Raw genomic sequence first — 15,615 nt, 5'->3', positions numbered from 1 at the left:
TCCTTTTTATCCAGGCCAGGCCCAAAAGCTACCGCTTGTGTTTCCTCCGCCCAAAATTCCCGAACGCCAATAAATAAACAACCAGCCCAACACCAAAGCTCATTCCACGAGACAACAACAACCTCCATCAAGAAACAGAGCAGCCACGCAGAGGACGCGAGGAGGAAGGCAGGAGAGCCGAGAGCAGAGGGACATGGCGCCCCACCAGCGGGTGCTGCTCCCGTTCCCACTCGTCTTCCTCCTCCTCCTCCTCCTCGTCGTCCCACCCCGCGCCGACGCGTGGGGCAAGGAGGGCCACATCATGGTCTGCAAGATCGCCGAGGTCGCCCCCGATTCCGCACTGGGAAACTCAGATCGAACCGTAGGCAGCAGAGCTGGGCGAGTACTTTGTTCCTAAATTCTGACGGATGCCTCTTGTGCGGCGTGCAGAAGTACCTGTCGGAGAAGGCGGCGGCGGCGGTGCAGGCGCTGCTGCCGGAGTCGGCGGGCGGGGAGCTGTCGACGGTGTGCCCGTGGGCGGACACGGTGCGCTGGCACTACCACTGGGCCAGCCCGCTCCACTACGTCAACACCCCTCAAGTCTGCAACTTCAAGTACTCTCGTATGTCTCCCCCCTCGCTGCTCTTCGATCCCTTCCTCCTGCTCGCCGCCGCAGCAAAGCGTGGCCTTGCGCTAAACCGTTTGGGGGTTTAATTGCCCGCCATTGAATGAATTAATCTACGTTTCAACCTGCAAGCCAATTGATGAGACGAAAGCGAGCGTTGTTCAAAGTGTTTTGTGTAGCAATGTTAGCGTCATTCACCCAAAGTTCACGCACCATAGAAGAGGAAAAACCTGTACATGCACGAATCGAATTAGGTGTATGGCCTTGGAGAAAACTTGAATATGCCTTTTTTTCGAATTTGGTTCTATGATCTCAAAACAAAATTTATTTGGCTATATAGCCTTGTCAGTTTTGGACAGCTTCAGGGGTAAAAAGACCGTTTTACCCCTGGCAAAAATATATTATCACATAACTACATGTATATTTCCAATACTAACCACATGTACGTTTCCATATATATATGTTTTTCTATTGTTTTTCCTAGGGGTAAAATAGTCTTTTTACCTCTGACTTAACACTGTTAGTTGCCCAAAACTGACAGAAGGCTATAGAGCTAAATAAATTTTGTTTTGAGGCCATAAAGCCAAATTCGAAAAAAAGGATCATATACCTAAGACAAGTTTTTTTTTCCAGGGCTATATACCTAATCCTCCCAATCATATACAGCGAAACCAGAAAATGTATTCTCAGTTTCGAAAATGAGATATAAAAATGCATTATGTAGTAGTATATTGTGCTTTAAACAAAACTAGGCAGTATCTTTTGTAGCAGGGCCAGGCGTAGAGAAATAGAGAATAATTCAGCAAATAGTTAAGATTTTGCAAGTGAGTACGTTAAACTAGGACAAATATTCGACTAACTGACAGAATAAACTTTATATTATGTATTGGATTGTTGGTATATTCACCAAAGCAGAAAATGTAAATATTTTTTTTCTAGGTTTGCGCAAGTCCATCGCAGCATTTTCCAGTAGAAAATTTCCACTGCACTTGTGTCTTCTAGGCAATGTTCGCTTAAATGGTCAATTAGCCCCATTTACATGCTACATATTGTTCCGTTCAATCGATCGTTTGTTCTGTTTATATTAGCCCTTTAGCCAGAATAATGACTAAATGACAAATGATCGATTGTGTACTTTGTAGTGTTTAAGATAACATTACCTCTAAATTTGTGAGGTTAATTGACATTCTCCATGAAAAAAAAATTGAGTTAAAATTGGATATCTATGCTGGAGATGCCACGGATATGCGTCGATACCGTTCTGAATTGTGCCTCACTGAGGCTTCTTCCAAGTGTCATTACTCATGACCCACCGAATACTGTTGCTTCTTGGAGAGGACAAGGGGTTGAGTGAAGATGCAGACCTCTAGCTGCTTTGCTTCACGCATCTACCACATGCTCGGTCTGATTGTTTAGCCCATCCGGAGTACCTATTCTTTTCAAGCAGCCGCTTTCAACGTAATAATAAACACTACTTTTTTAGTTATCTTACTAACCTCATTCAGAAAAATCTTAGCCCCATTCAAATGTTTCTCTCCGAATATTTGTACGGCCGATGATGCAGGCATAAATTCGATGGAGATAATTGAAAAGCAAAAAAAATATTAAACTAAAAAAAGGCAAAAAAAAATGTGAACAAATAATTGCACGTGGACAGATGAGACAGCGAGACAGTTGTGTTTCTTTGTCCCAGTTACGAACAGGATATTTTTCGTACCATATCTTTGGCCCACGTTCTTAAGGGACAGGAATGTGACCGACCCCGATCGAGCACGTCGCCGGCAGCCACATGTGCACACAAAACCTCTTGTAGTGTTGTTAGAGTCGGATATGTTACATGTGATGCTAAATTACCAGGAAAATCCGATTGGATGAAAAAAAAACCTAAATCAGTTGCTTTAGCAAACAATCCACTGTTACTTGAATTATATTGATGTGGCGAATCAAAGAGACGTATCTGACAACCCATAGACGTATCTGACAGCCCATAAACTTGCCATACAGTGACAGACTGACAGAGATGTTGAGAAGAGCCCAGCCGGAAGTACTCTTCTGATTACTGAAAGTGTGTACCCGCATCAAGAAATTAGAATTGACACATTCTATCAAATGTTCCTTTCAGGGGATTGCCACAATTCTCGTGGCCAGCAAGGGATGTGCGTCGTCGGGGCTATCAACAACTACACTGACCAGCTCTACAGCTATGGCCAGAAGACTTCGTGTAAGCATGTGCCGAACTATTCCAGGATATGTGGAAACTCTGCTAGCAGGCCGAACACGAGTTATTCTGACTTCTGAACATTCATATACACATATCAGATAACCTGACGGAGAGCCTGATGTTCCTGGCACATTTTGTCGGCGACGTCCACCAGCCACTGCATGTAGGCTTTGAAGATGACGAAGGCGGGAACACGATCACCGTCCACTGGTACCGGAGGAAAGCAAACCTCCATCACGTCCGTGCTTTCACCTCTGATATAACTTCAATACCAAATTTTGAGATGTACTCACCAAGTCACCAGGTAGTCAGTCTGAGAGTCAGCATCTTGTGTTTTGCTAGGTGTGGGATGTCAGCATTATAGATACGGCAATCAAGGACTTCTACAATAAGAGCATGGATACTATGGTAGAGACTCTCAAGATGAACCTTACAGTAAGTATGTACAAGATTGCTATGTAACTTCAAGGACAAGGATGATTTTCTAGTTTCTAATGCTGTGAGTTGTAGGATGGATGGTCTGATGATATTACTCACTGGGAAAATTGCGAGAACAAACATGCCACCTGTGCAAATGAGTAGGATCCATATTCAATTTAGAAACTTCAATTTCGTTCGTGTGTTACAGTCATACAGAATTGACATTATATGACCTTGACCATATGACTTGCAGCTATGCAATTGAGAGCATTCATTATTCCTGCAACTATGCCTACAAAGATGTGGAGCAAGGCATTACTCTAGGAGGTAAGCATATATATCGCTGTGATGATTAAAACGGCATGATCTTTTGGATAACAATACTTAGAAGCTCCACATGCTGGGACGCAGATGATTATTTTTTCACTAGATACCCGATTGTGGAGAAGAGATTAGCACAGGCTGGAATCAGACTGGCGTTGATACTTAATCGGATCTTTGATGGGGATAAAGCAGATGATATACCACTACGAGTACAGTAACAGTTGTAATGAAAAAGAAGCATAGCTATTACAAGGATTGGTCCATTCCTATACTTCAATAAATTTAGCATGAATTTGTAATGATGAAGCACAGAATCCAGAGAGGTTATTCATTTCTCTCTGCGTTTGTAATTATAAACCTCTTTGTTTTATCATTTTAATTTGTACAGGTAGGTGTTACACACTTACACTAGTAAACTAGTGCTGCTCCTCGAAGTTAAAGTGCAGTTTTATGTAATTCTTTTCCTCACTTGTTGGTGCCTGAATATTTGGCTTGTCTGAGAACATAAGGATTTACTCTATTTTTCTTCAGTGGCGGCTATTTAGATGGTTTGGTTTGATTATCATGAACCAGATACTAGGAATCCCCTGACAATAAGTGAATTCAGTTGCCGGAATAAATGAGCCCACATGGAAAGAATCGGTGCCTTGAACCAATTTTATTCATATCCAGATCAAATAAAATCCACCAGCTAAACAATGGAATCCTAGATACAACCACCCAATTCCAATCATCAATGTGAGCGGCCAACTGCCCCTGTCAATACCTTGGTCACCACATGAGCCAGGATCCCAACCGGGCAGAAGAGCAGGCACAGCGAGACCGAATGCCTCGTCTCGATGTTGTTCTTGAGGCCGTCGTGGTACACCTGCCTGCATTACAAATCCAAACACGTTTGTTATCCCTCGCACTCCCACCCCCAGCAGTGCAGAACTGATGCTTGGTTTGGTTCAGTGGTGACTGACCTTGCCGCAAAGAGGTCGACTGCTAGGAGGTGGATCCAGGCAGAGGCGACGGTCATCTCGCTCGCAAACATCCTAACGATGCCCGGCAACTGCATAGTGGATAAGAGATGAAATCGTCCCGTTTGTATGAAATCTTAACAGCAGCAGAACATTCAGACAGCGCGTAACTGTTTTAGCAGTGATGCTGCAGCAACAGCAGCGGCAGTACCTCAGGGAGCCAGTACTTGCTGGCGAACATGGCGCGCAGGGTGTCGGGGGTCCAGGACAGGTAGAGCAGGTAGGCGTAGAGGAGGCCTAAGGCGACGTAGGGAGCGCTGCTCTCCACGGTGCGCTTGGTCTGCGCGCAGGAGCAGGGAGACGAGGACATGAGGTGACGAGAGAGCGCCATGTATGTCTTGTGTTGTTAAGCTGTGTGTGAAGGAGGAAGATGACTTACGATGTCGGCGTTGGGGGCGACGACCATGAGGGTGTAGAAGGGGAGGACGGCGACGGTGCCCAGGGTGAAGGCACAGCTGGCAATCTGAGACGTCGTCATCACTGTCGTTGGAAGCCAACAATTCAATTTCAGCCAGGGGAATTCAAACAGATAATTCGATTCGAACGAGCAAAATCGAACTGCTGAAGGTGGGTGCGTACATGCGCGAGGCCGGAACAGCGGCTGCGCCCTGCCGGTACCACGGGCGCCGCCGCCGGCCGCCGCGAGCTCGGGCAGCAAGGGGCGGCGCGGCCAAGAGCACGCGGTCAACGGGCGGAGCTGGGCGCCGGGCGCGCGCGGCACACGCGCCTCCGGCCGCGGCCGCGGCGAGGCCAGCGTCAGTTGGAGGCTGCTGCTGACCTGCGGCGGCAAGGCAGAGGCAGAGCACAGCAAATCAACCAGCTGCACAGCACAGCTGACGCGAGAGGAAGAGTATACTCCCTACGGGATAGCGGCGAATTCTCGCCGTTGTTGGGGGCCGGCGACTTACCCGCGTGCTGGCGGTGAGCGCGAGGGCGGACGGGGACGCGCAGGGCGCCATGTCTCGAGGACGAGGGAAGCAGACGCGGCGCGGGGGAGGACAGGTGGGAGAGGGGACGGGATGCCATTCGAGTCGGGCGCAGGTGGACTCCTCTTTGTAGCAGTTTGTACAGGGCAGGCGGCACACCACTGGGCACTCTGCAACAGTGGCGAGCACACTCAGGCCGGCCGGCCTCCGGAGCAGCTGCTCAGGCTAGCAGCAAATAGTGCCAACAGCACTCAAACCTCGACCTGACCACTCGCTCGCTCGTGCGGCTGCCTTGCCTTGCCATGCTGGGTCGGTGGCTGGGCCCGCCGGAGGAGGTCGGCCGGGGGGCGGTGGCGCTCGACGCGTGGGCGGGCGCACCGTCCGCACCAATCACCAGCATCGTGCTGGCGCTGACTACATTCTATCGCGAGTCAAGAAAAGCAACGCACAGCCATGTGCGTATGTACAGGCGGCGAAACGAGACCCCCCTGTCCAATCCGCCCCCGTTCCTCGCAGCCGGCCCGGCGCTTCCAACTCGACACGTTGCTACCCACGAATGATTTCCCACACGGAAAGAATGTCTGGATTCATGGTATCTGAGTCCAAACTTTTGTCCGTATGGTTCAACGGGACAATTCCCATGACGGTATATCATGGACAAAAGTGATGAGCTAGCTGTTCACCTTGCCTAGTCATCACCAAGATGTGCTAGCTCATAGACAATCTTTGACATCTGATCAAGTCCCATATAAACTGCAGATAATAATCCGACACAAGGGAAAGGGGAAAACCTTCTCATCTACACCTCGAAGAAACAGTATATTACATACAATAGATTACATACAGGCCCTTAAGATTTCAGATCGATTCCTCAAATAAAAAAACCTGAATCTCCCTCCTCCAAAAACAATCTGAAAATGCAACAGATTTCCAAAAAAAAAAGTCTTCATGCTCCAATATCAGACATCACACATGCAAATACAGGCCCTTGAGATTCAGACCGATTCCTCAAATCTTCAAATAAATAAAAAAACCCAAAAATTAACGAGCATCTCCCTCAGTCCAAAACCATCCGAAAATGAAACAAATTACAAAATGGCTTCACGCTCCAACATCAGACATCACACCTGCTAAAAGGGAGATCACAAAAGCACACAGGCATGGGCACAACATCACACGCAGGTTATCCTGATCGACGCAACAGATACATTTACCAATACGCACAGCACGGAATACGATTCAAGATTCTAGATTTTTTAAAACCAAAAATGTTTGCTATCATCATCTCAGATGCAGAACGGAAAAGCAAAGGTGTTAATCCTCTGGTTCAGCCATTTGACTTAACCTTGTTTGCACCCATCAGTCTACCGATTAACCCAACTCTCTGCAAAGTCGACTGCATCTCCTCCCAGGCACTGCTGCTCCTGGAGATGCTGGAAAAAAACGGCAACTCACGAAACTATACCCCTTCAGTTCTACCACCTATTCCCCTCTTATTCTCACCCCCTGAGCTCTCTTCACTGCTGAGTAAGCCATCCCCTTTGGATGGCTTGTATAACTTAGATCCACATCTGGAGATTCTGGACAGGTATGTTTAGAAGGACAGGTGGGATGAGACCATCGCCTGGACCTTCTCCCACTCGACTGGGAGGTCCATGTCAGGATATAGCACGAAACCAGCAGCAACAGCGAGCCCAATGACCACCAGGCTGCTCTTCAGGCAGGTGGCACCACGAGTCAGCTTTCCAAGGATCACCTTGCAATGCTTGTCTGCTTCTTTGATAGATGCCTGCTTTCCAGCATCTGTTGCTGACTCCAGCGCTGCCTCATTCTGCCATAGAAACCAACAAATGTACAAATTAATAGAAGTTTAAAACACATGAATGTCTAGGTATATGATGTGTTTAATAATATTGCCTGCCTTGGTCAAACTAGTATGCTTTGGCTGTGCATTCACAGTAGGAAATGCCTAAAGTAATATAAATGTGTTGCTCATTTTGACATCATACCCTCTAAGGCACTTCACAATGTGAGTTCACATTTTTTTATTAAAAAAAAACTATTCCTTTAACTCTATTCAGAGAAGCAAAAAATTGAACTAAAATGTGGATGACATGAACATCTGAAATGATTGAAGTCAAACAAAGCAATTTATGAAACAATCACTTGGCTTACCTTAGCCTTGAAGTTCTTCACTGTTGCCTTGAGAGCTTCAGAACTGAGCTTAGGAGACACATCCTTCCAATCAATCACAATTTTGCTCAGGACAGCAACACTGGCTTCAATATTTTCAGGATAAATTCTTTCCTGAAAATTGAAAAAAAAAAAACACTTCAGGCACAACTTTCTTGCTCAGAGCTACAGTACAGGGTAAAATGGACGAGACTACTCACCCACTGCTTGTAGGACTCTGCATTTTGAGTCAAGCACCAAATGAATACATCAGTAGCCTCCCTGGTGAGCTCTGCATTGTCTGAATATGATATACCAGTAACAAGATGATTCGATGTGTATCTAAACAAAGGTAAAAAGGAAATATATGTTGTACAGTAAGCCACTAAAACATTGTATGTCAACTCACTTTCTTGCATTGCTTTTGCACACAAAGGTAACAGCTGTTGTGATGCTTGTTTCACAGTTTTAGAGCCAGGAGGACCAGCAAGAGCCAACTCCTTGATTGTTGGGTAGGCTGCTTCAAACCTTTCCGTAGCCTACAGAATTGTTTTAGGTCATCAGAGCATGACTCATGAATATTTACTAAACAGGAGCTTAGGAATGAAAAATGAACCTTCACCCGAGCATTAGAAACAGGAAATGTGGCTCTCATGAACAAGTCAAATGAAACAGGGGGAACTAGGCGTTCCCCCCTTCTAACAGCACCATTCAATAAGATAGAACGAGCTTTGGTGACAGACAAAATTCTACACACAAACAACAAGAGGTGTTAGAACTACGAATATTTAAAAAGTGTGCCAAAATAAAATCAGAATGGCGCTCTATAATAGAGAACACAGCAACACCATGATGGTACCAATTAGAGCTTTATACTAATACCTTTCAAGCAACTGCAAAACCAAATCTCTTGCAAGGGGATTCCCACTTGACTTTGCACATAATGTGGGAAATAGAGAATGAGCCCAGCAAAACATGCCAGTCACTAGGTCACCTTGAGATGCCTGCAGGGCACCAGAAAAGAATTGGTACAACAAAATTATAATTATAAAATGGTAAAGAATAGGAAAGCATAAGTAACTAGCACAAAGGTGCCAGGTAGAAGAGTACCTGAGCAATAACCCAGACAATGATGGGCAGCTTTTCCTGTCCAAGATATTTATTGTTTCCCATTATCTTTGGCATAACATTTACCAGAACATCAGGCTTTCTTCTTAAAGCCATGGCAAGAACAACAAAGATTGCAACCTGTCATCATCAACAATTAGTTAGTCAAAAAATACCAGCCAAAAAGAAAGATGGAGCCATTCATCATTACAAATGAAAGGCCAACAATTCAGTGTGAATGTTGATCAAGATCAACAACTTAAGGTTTATCATGGCCTATATGATCCATAGTCTGGGAAGATCCTAATGCAAATATTTGATTCTACTCACAAACACCTTACATAAAGGGCAAAAAGGGCACATACTGCAGACTGGAGAATGACAATTCACATTAGCAATTCAATATCAGATTTGCGAATGCAAAAAATTCAGGATCACATGACAAACAAAAACCACATTAGAATAAAAAAGTAATCAGTCCTCTGACCAAATAATTATGGTAACACCCAAATACTTGAACAGATATGAAAGGAGATCTAGAGAAGAACTACAGCAGGCTATTTGAATTTTACACAATCTGGAACTTGATGTACATGGCACTACAAAGCACATACTCCTATCTATAAATGTGGGATGTCAGCATATTGCTCAAATAATATAACATTTGCACGACCTACCTATTTGTTCTTCACAAGATGGTCTATAAACATACTCGCACAATACATTACTGACAGACACCAGTAACAGGGATCCAGCTCAACACATATGATAAACATATGGCATGGCATTAGCATGTCCACTTTATCTGCTATCTTAGTTCAAGTTGCAGATGAACAAAGTTAATTAAACCAAATGCACATTTTCATCCGTTCACCAAGATGTTCAGAATATAGTCATTTCATATCCAACAAAAGGAATAAGATTCCAACTAGAATGTTATTTGTGTTTAGAAACACATGTACATTATACATCCTAGGATAATAGTTAAAAGTCAGCATGACATGGATGTTACCTGAGCCCTTGGAGATTGTTGAGCAACCTTCTTTGAACCCTTAGGTCCTGCTGATGGGCCTGACAATTCAGACATGATGCTGTCTATACACCACAAAACAAAGTCTCCCAGGGCATCAGAAGATCTTTGACTGATCCAATCACTCGCAGTCTTGATGACAGCCTCAGGAATATGGCACAATGGAATCTGCTCAACACACCAACTAGTTAGACGCATACCAAAAATGACCAAGAAAGAGAAATCAGAGGCATTATCACCATTTAATCTCATAGTGTAATGTAAAATGCAATCACGCCCATGAAACCAGATTGCCAAAACAACAGTGCCAACTACCATCAGTATAAGGAAACATTAATTACAGGCATAGATAAGATTTTAGCATTGTAGAATTACATAATAACAAATTAATGTGACCCATGAATGACTATAACTTCATCCTAAAATGTTGCTGAAAAACATATAGTAATTAAATGACTTGATCGAGCTGTATACTAGAACACAATTGACTACGCAAATTGTTGTAATCAAGCCGATATTCTTGGCGTGCATGTTACAATCATCACATCGATGGTCAATCAGGATGCAAGCAATCAGAGCGCCTACCTGCCACGATGCAGGGAACATGCCTGTTACTGCAATATAGGGCGACCTCAATCACTTTCCTCAGTTGGTTATCTCAGTTCGTTAAGATACGACAAAAGTGTCATAACGGTTTCCCAAACCAGAGACGTTAATGCATGGATTTTTCAAATTTTGGCGCGAAACATAAATACAAAATACATCACTATGAGCGGATACAGCACAGTAATGTAACATTAAAACGTAAACCTCCTACAGACAGCAACTGCATCTTAGCACAATCTGGGGAAAAAAATGATCACGTGCATAAAAGACCAGAGCCATTAATGCATGGATTCTCCAAATTTTGGCGCGAAACATAAATGCCAAATGCAGCACTACGTGCGGCCATAGTAACATAACATTAAAACATAAACCTCCTACAGACAGGAATTGCATCTAAGCACAATCTGGAAGAAAAAATGATCACATGAAAAAGACCAGAGCCGTTAATGCATGGATTTTCCAAATTTTGGCGCGAAACATATACCAAATACATCACTACGTGCGGCTACAGCACAGTAACGTAACATTAAAACATTAACCTCCTGCAGACGGCAATTGCATCTAAGCAACATCTGGAAAAAATGATCACATGCATAAAAGATCAGAGACGTAAATGCATGGATTTTCCAAATTTTGGCGCGAAACCTAAATGCCAAATACATCACTACGTGCGGCTACAGCACAGTAACATAACATTAAAACATAAACCGCCTACAGACAGGAATTGCATCTAAGCACAATCTCCAAAAAAATGAAATCTGGAAAAAAATGATCACATGCATAAAAGATCAGAGACGTATATGCATGGATTTTCCAAATTTTGGCGCGAAACCTAAATGCCAAATACATCACTACATGCGGCTACAGCACAGTAACATAACATTAAAACATAAACCAACTACAGACAGGAATTGCATCTAAGCACAATCTCAAAAAAAAATGATCACATGCATAAATAGATTCCAGAATAATATATAATGAAACGATAACTCACGTCAACCATCTTGGACACTGTTGATTCCTTGAACATCTTTGCCCATGGGAATTGGGATGCACTTACAGCTACAAATGCCCGGCCAAAGTAATCAGCAAACCTCATGAGTTGAATGTCCTGTTGATTCTCGTACGATGCCTGCACACAGAACAAATGATCAGAATATGCACATACACAACAGAAAGTGTACCAACCTTTTTGAAGTATCTACTCCTAAGTACCAAAACCCAAAGCTCCCCGAGATCCATCTTTACATCCTAATAATGTCCGAGTGAGGTAAGACAACCGTACTATATCTGAGATAGAATTTCGATTCAACTTGATCCGAAACCCCGTAGGACCTAGCATTTCGTCGGAATTTAATCAAGTCCAGCAAGATCCACTGATAAACCCTACCCAGATCCGATCCCTAAGAAACGGACAAAACCTTGATCCAGACCATCCACCCAAGATCTGATTTGTAAACAGGAATTCGACGGGAGGGGAGGTTCGACGCGGTGTTACCGAGATCTCGATGAGGTGCGCAGCGAGGTTCTCGGCGTCGATCAGGGCGGCGGCCTCGGCGACCGTCACCTTGGGCTTCTTCACCTTGGGCTTCTTAGGCTTCTTCACCTCCCCTTCCTGGCGCGGGGCGGCGGCCTCGTCGGAGTCCTCGTCGTCGGAGTAGGCGCCGGCGCCCGTGGCCGCGGCGATCCGCGCGTCGTCGAGGTCGGCCGCCCTGGAGGCGAGCTGCTGCTGCAGCGCGCGGTGGCGCTCCTGGGAGCGCTTCTCGACGGCGTCGAAGACGCCGCCGGCGGCGCCCTTGCCGTTGGCCTGCAGCGCCAGATCGGGCGCCGCGGCGCGGGGCGCCTGCTTGCGGTTGCGCTTGGGGTAGGAAACCGTCTGCCAGCCGTGCGAGGGGTCGGAGGCGGCCGCCGCGGCCATCGAGGAGGAGCCCGCGACGTCGTCCATCGCCATAGCTCGCACGCGCGCGCGGAGGAGGGAGGGGGGGGGGGGGGGAGAGGTGTGCTCTCCTGATCTCCGAGAGGCGACGAGACGAGACGAGCAGGAACAGGACCGAAGGCTGCTGTGACAGAGACGAGCGAGGACGAGGACGCGCAGGCGCAGGCGTGGCTGGCTGGATTTTATTGTGCCCGACGAGCCGAGGGTGCCGCGTGCGTCGCGTGCACTGCACCACCACGGCACCACCCGTCCCCCGTCCCCCGCTTCCTCGCCGCAACTGGACTCTCTCTGGTCACCAAGCTCGCCTCCGTTTTTCCGTTTCCTAGCCTTCTCCAGCGTAATCTTGTGGAACTTGTTTGCGTATTTTTGTGCTACCACTTTCTTTTTCTGGTGCAGCTTTTCAGTTCTGTTTGTTTGGAAACAACTTCGGTGACGCTGACATGAGCTGGACCTGGATCTGGATAGATGTGGTTCGTTCCGTCGACCATGGATGGGTACGTCCTATAATTGTTGTGATTGTGTCAAAAGCTGCCTGCTCTCATTCAGTGTCGTATGAAGCTCATCACGAGTCATGACGATGGTGTCCTTGACAAACCATTTTCTTCTTTTGGGAAAAAAAACATGACGAAGTAGGAGTGCTAGCTCCACAGTGCATTGTAAATAAATATAGGTAGATGTTTGCAGCTTTCAAATCGGATGCCCATTGATTCTCCGGGTAGAAGCGAAGGTGGTTGGTGGTGAGATGAGATAATAATGCTGTGATCCGTGGCTGCGGGTAGGGCACGTCCCGCTCACTTGTAGAGGCATTCTTTCAATCTAACAGTCCTCACATCTATAAAAATTAGTATATATCGAATTATAATTACAGGATTGCTAAACAGCACCCATGTAGGATTATCTCGTCTCCCCTCAAATCAAGAGAGAGCTAATCTCTTGTCTACTATTGTCACCTCTATAAGATTATCATATGACTCATAGCCAACATTCTAAGTGCAGTATTCTTGACAGTCTCCATGCTTGGGTTGGACAGTGAACGCAGATTTGGTATAGAGAGGAGGGAGGTGAAGCATATGGTTGTCTCTTTATAAGGTCGAGATATAGTTTTAGCCATGCCATGTGTAGTAGGCTACCAAATAATAGGGTAATCTCACTTTTGCATGTTGTGACCTCTGCGATGAGATGGAACTATATCATATTTCATCGTGGAACAATGAACGGACAAGTAAGTAATATGATCAATGCAGTTGCCATTGCCTCGCCACAGTGCAGACTCGTTGTGGCGGTCCTTTTTTATGTTAGCAAAACATCCACGTATATTGCAACATAATTTAAATTATGTGTCATTTGTCCTAGGGAGATGCACTATCTAACTTATGAGCATGGTTTGTGAGTTTGGGCTACGATTTACGAATAGGATAATAAATCAATTAGAACTCTAATATCCAATTCATCACATATTACTATTCTTAGTAAAAATGGATTAGGGCTCCTATGCTCTAGAAAGTGGGGTGCATTTGACCAAAATTGGAATGAAGAATTTTTCCGCTCCCTAAAATTATTGTAGAAAAATATATTCTAAACATTGGAAAATAGGGAAATCACTCGATGGGAAGAAACAGAAAATAGATTGTGGAAAAAACATACCTATCATTGGAAAAAATATAAAAAAAATGGAAAACTGCAGAGGAAGAAATTGGGAAACAAACAACCAATTGGAAACCGCATATCAACGGAAGGACACGAAGCAAAATTGTATTCTAATATTAAATATAGGTATAGTCATGTATATATACATAGATACCAATCTTGTTTGTGTGTTGTAAAGAAATTTAAATCCTACATCATAGATGGCATATGGTCCGAGGCCCATGGGAACGACCAATGGCATAGTGTTTTGACCCAACCTAGGCACGACATGGACCGATGACCATTGCCCCTCCCTTGGCCCATCGCACCGGCCTAGCCTGGTCTGATAATCTATCTTGACCCCACCTATATATATTTCCCTAAATTCTAAATCTTAAACCCTAGCCGCCTGACACTTCGACCTCGTCTCCGCCGCCTCCCCACATGCTCGCTTCTTCTCCTGTCTATGTTTGCAATAGCGATCCCGACCGTCCTTCCCAAACTCTCTCTTTGGACACCTATCTATGCACGTTATATCCCTTCCATCTCGACTTCCATCATCGTCTACCCCTCCCCTCCTCTCATAGACTCCATCAGCTCCCCTATAGTCCTCCACCACATGAAGTTGTGGGGCTAGGCACGTCCTTGCCAAAAGCGGATTCATGGGAGGTGGTTGTCAGCAGCCGTCTTAAGGACTTTACCCTAGCCCACCAAGCTAGTGCCACACTTAGTCCATCCCGACCAACATATCACTAATTCGGGGGTCATAGGAAGGCCGCTAGAGCCTCTATCCATGACCTCTGCTCACTCAACTATGCCATGTTGACACTTAGAGTGTGTTTGGTTTCATGGCCAACTTTTAGTCTGGCTAGGATTCTAGCCTGGGCAGACTTAGCTTGCTTTCATCAAGCCAACCTCTAGTTGTTTGGTTGTTTGTACTGTGTGATCCTAGTAGCCTCAGACTATGTTTGGTTACCTGTTTTATTTTGATACACTTACCTCTTATCTAAATTGGTAAGGTTACCTCTCTGGATGGTGTTTGAATAGTGAGTAGGATGCAAATCTAATTAAGTAAAAAATAGATGAAATGCAAAGTCATTTTAGTAGTGTCGATTGCCCACTAGCCATTTTAGATTCCTGAACCAAACTTTTAAAAGGCTTTTGTGACTTTGTCATGAGAAAATAGATTCTAAAGGGCAAAAATATCTGAAAACGGACAATCCTCAAATGCAAGAATGGAGGCATCTGCACCTTCCTTGACTTGCCTTTATTTTTTGTGCCTGTTTTTTTTCATGGCTTACCATTACTGCTAATTTCATCAGGATTTTCTGAATTAACATCGATAGCAAGTTTGAAGAATAGATATGATGTCTTTCCTAATTATCATTCTGCACTATTAGAGAGGATTTGTAGCAAAGCATCTAGAGAGGACAAGGCAATCATACAGGGCTGACTTAACATCAGTAGCAATAATTAGACCCTACTACATCTCTGTATTATTCCGCATGATTTCTAGCTAGTTTGCATGCACTGAGAAAAAAGAGCTTCTTCAGTTGCATATATTGAACCATCACATGCTGGGCTTGAAATCTTTTTTCCATGAAATATAGAGATGCATTGG

The 15,615-nt window shown here is 44.9% G+C and overlaps 3 protein-coding genes across 6 annotated transcripts; 1 reads left to right on the top strand and 2 right to left on the bottom strand.

Moving 5' to 3' along the window:
• LOC110434010 (endonuclease 2-like) lies at window positions 86-4,087 on the top strand. The gene is made up of 8 exons (XM_021457463.1): window positions 86-322; window positions 430-601; window positions 2,727-2,825; window positions 2,924-3,063; window positions 3,168-3,260; window positions 3,336-3,403; window positions 3,499-3,572; window positions 3,657-4,087. The coding sequence occupies exons 1-8, from the start codon at window positions 194-196 to the stop codon at window positions 3,785-3,787; spliced, it is 906 nt and encodes a 301-aa protein (XP_021313138.1). The 5' UTR covers window positions 86-193; the 3' UTR covers window positions 3,788-4,087.
• On the bottom strand, window positions 4,213-6,145 carry LOC110434011 (protein MAO HUZI 4, chloroplastic). Its single transcript, XM_021457464.1, has 6 exons — window positions 5,500-6,145; window positions 5,171-5,369; window positions 4,971-5,071; window positions 4,743-4,871; window positions 4,535-4,623; window positions 4,213-4,441 (listed from the first exon to the last, which is right to left on the bottom strand). Exons 1-6 carry the CDS (start codon window positions 5,548-5,550, stop codon window positions 4,303-4,305), a joined length of 708 nt encoding a protein of 235 aa, XP_021313139.1. The 5' UTR covers window positions 5,551-6,145; the 3' UTR covers window positions 4,213-4,302.
• LOC8073361 lies at window positions 6,679-12,631 on the bottom strand. 4 transcript variants are annotated; one of them, XM_021457459.1, is made up of 10 exons: window positions 11,931-12,631; window positions 11,427-11,564; window positions 9,809-9,994; window positions 8,800-8,937; window positions 8,572-8,693; window positions 8,306-8,438; window positions 8,099-8,228; window positions 7,911-7,990; window positions 7,693-7,824; window positions 6,679-7,348 (listed from the first exon to the last, which is right to left on the bottom strand). In XM_021457459.1, exons 1-10 carry the CDS (start codon window positions 12,381-12,383, stop codon window positions 7,112-7,114), a joined length of 1,749 nt encoding a protein of 582 aa, XP_021313134.1. In that variant the 5' UTR covers window positions 12,384-12,631; the 3' UTR covers window positions 6,679-7,111. The 4 variants fall into 4 exon arrangements, with proteins under 4 accessions (XP_021313134.1, XP_021313136.1, XP_021313135.1 ...); XM_021457461.1 differs by having other exon boundaries at window positions 7,911-7,981; XM_021457460.1 differs by having other exon boundaries at window positions 8,312-8,438.

Source organism: Sorghum bicolor, chromosome 3 (genome assembly GCF_000003195.3).
Source record: "Sorghum bicolor cultivar BTx623 chromosome 3, Sorghum_bicolor_NCBIv3, whole genome shotgun sequence".
NCBI lineage: Eukaryota > Viridiplantae > Streptophyta > Magnoliopsida > Poales > Poaceae > Sorghum > Sorghum bicolor.
The sequence above is the reverse complement of the archived record's forward strand: the minus strand, read 5'-3'. Positions and strand labels throughout refer to the sequence as shown.

Coding starts and splice junctions, on each gene's coding strand:
- LOC110434010 (XM_021457463.1), top strand. CDS start 194: ATGGCGCCCCACCAGCGGGTGCTGCTCCCGTTCCCACTCGTCTTCCTC. Junction 602..2,726: donor CTGCAACTTCAAGTACTCTC/GTATGTCTCCCC, acceptor TGTTCCTTTCAG/GGGATTGCCACAATTCTCGT. Junction 3,404..3,498: donor CATGCCACCTGTGCAAATGA/GTAGGATCCATA, acceptor TATGACTTGCAG/CTATGCAATTGAGAGCATTC.
- LOC110434011 (XM_021457464.1), bottom strand. CDS start 5,550: ATGGCGCCCTGCGCGTCCCCGTCCGCCCTCGCGCTCACCGCCAGCACG. Junction 5,370..5,499: donor CGCTCACCGCCAGCACGCGG/GTAAGTCGCCGG, acceptor TTGCCGCCGCAG/GTCAGCAGCAGCCTCCAACT. Junction 4,442..4,534: donor GTCGACCTCTTTGCGGCAAG/GTCAGTCACCAC, acceptor TTTGTAATGCAG/GCAGGTGTACCACGACGGCC.
- LOC8073361 (XM_021457459.1), bottom strand. CDS start 12,383: ATGGCGATGGACGACGTCGCGGGCTCCTCCTCGATGGCCGCGGCGGCC. Junction 8,938..9,808: donor AACAATCTCCAAGGGCTCAG/GTAACATCCATG, acceptor TGATGATGACAG/GTTGCAATCTTTGTTGTTCT. Junction 7,991..8,098: donor TGCAAAAGCAATGCAAGAAA/GTGAGTTGACAT, acceptor TATCATATTCAG/ACAATGCAGAGCTCACCAGG.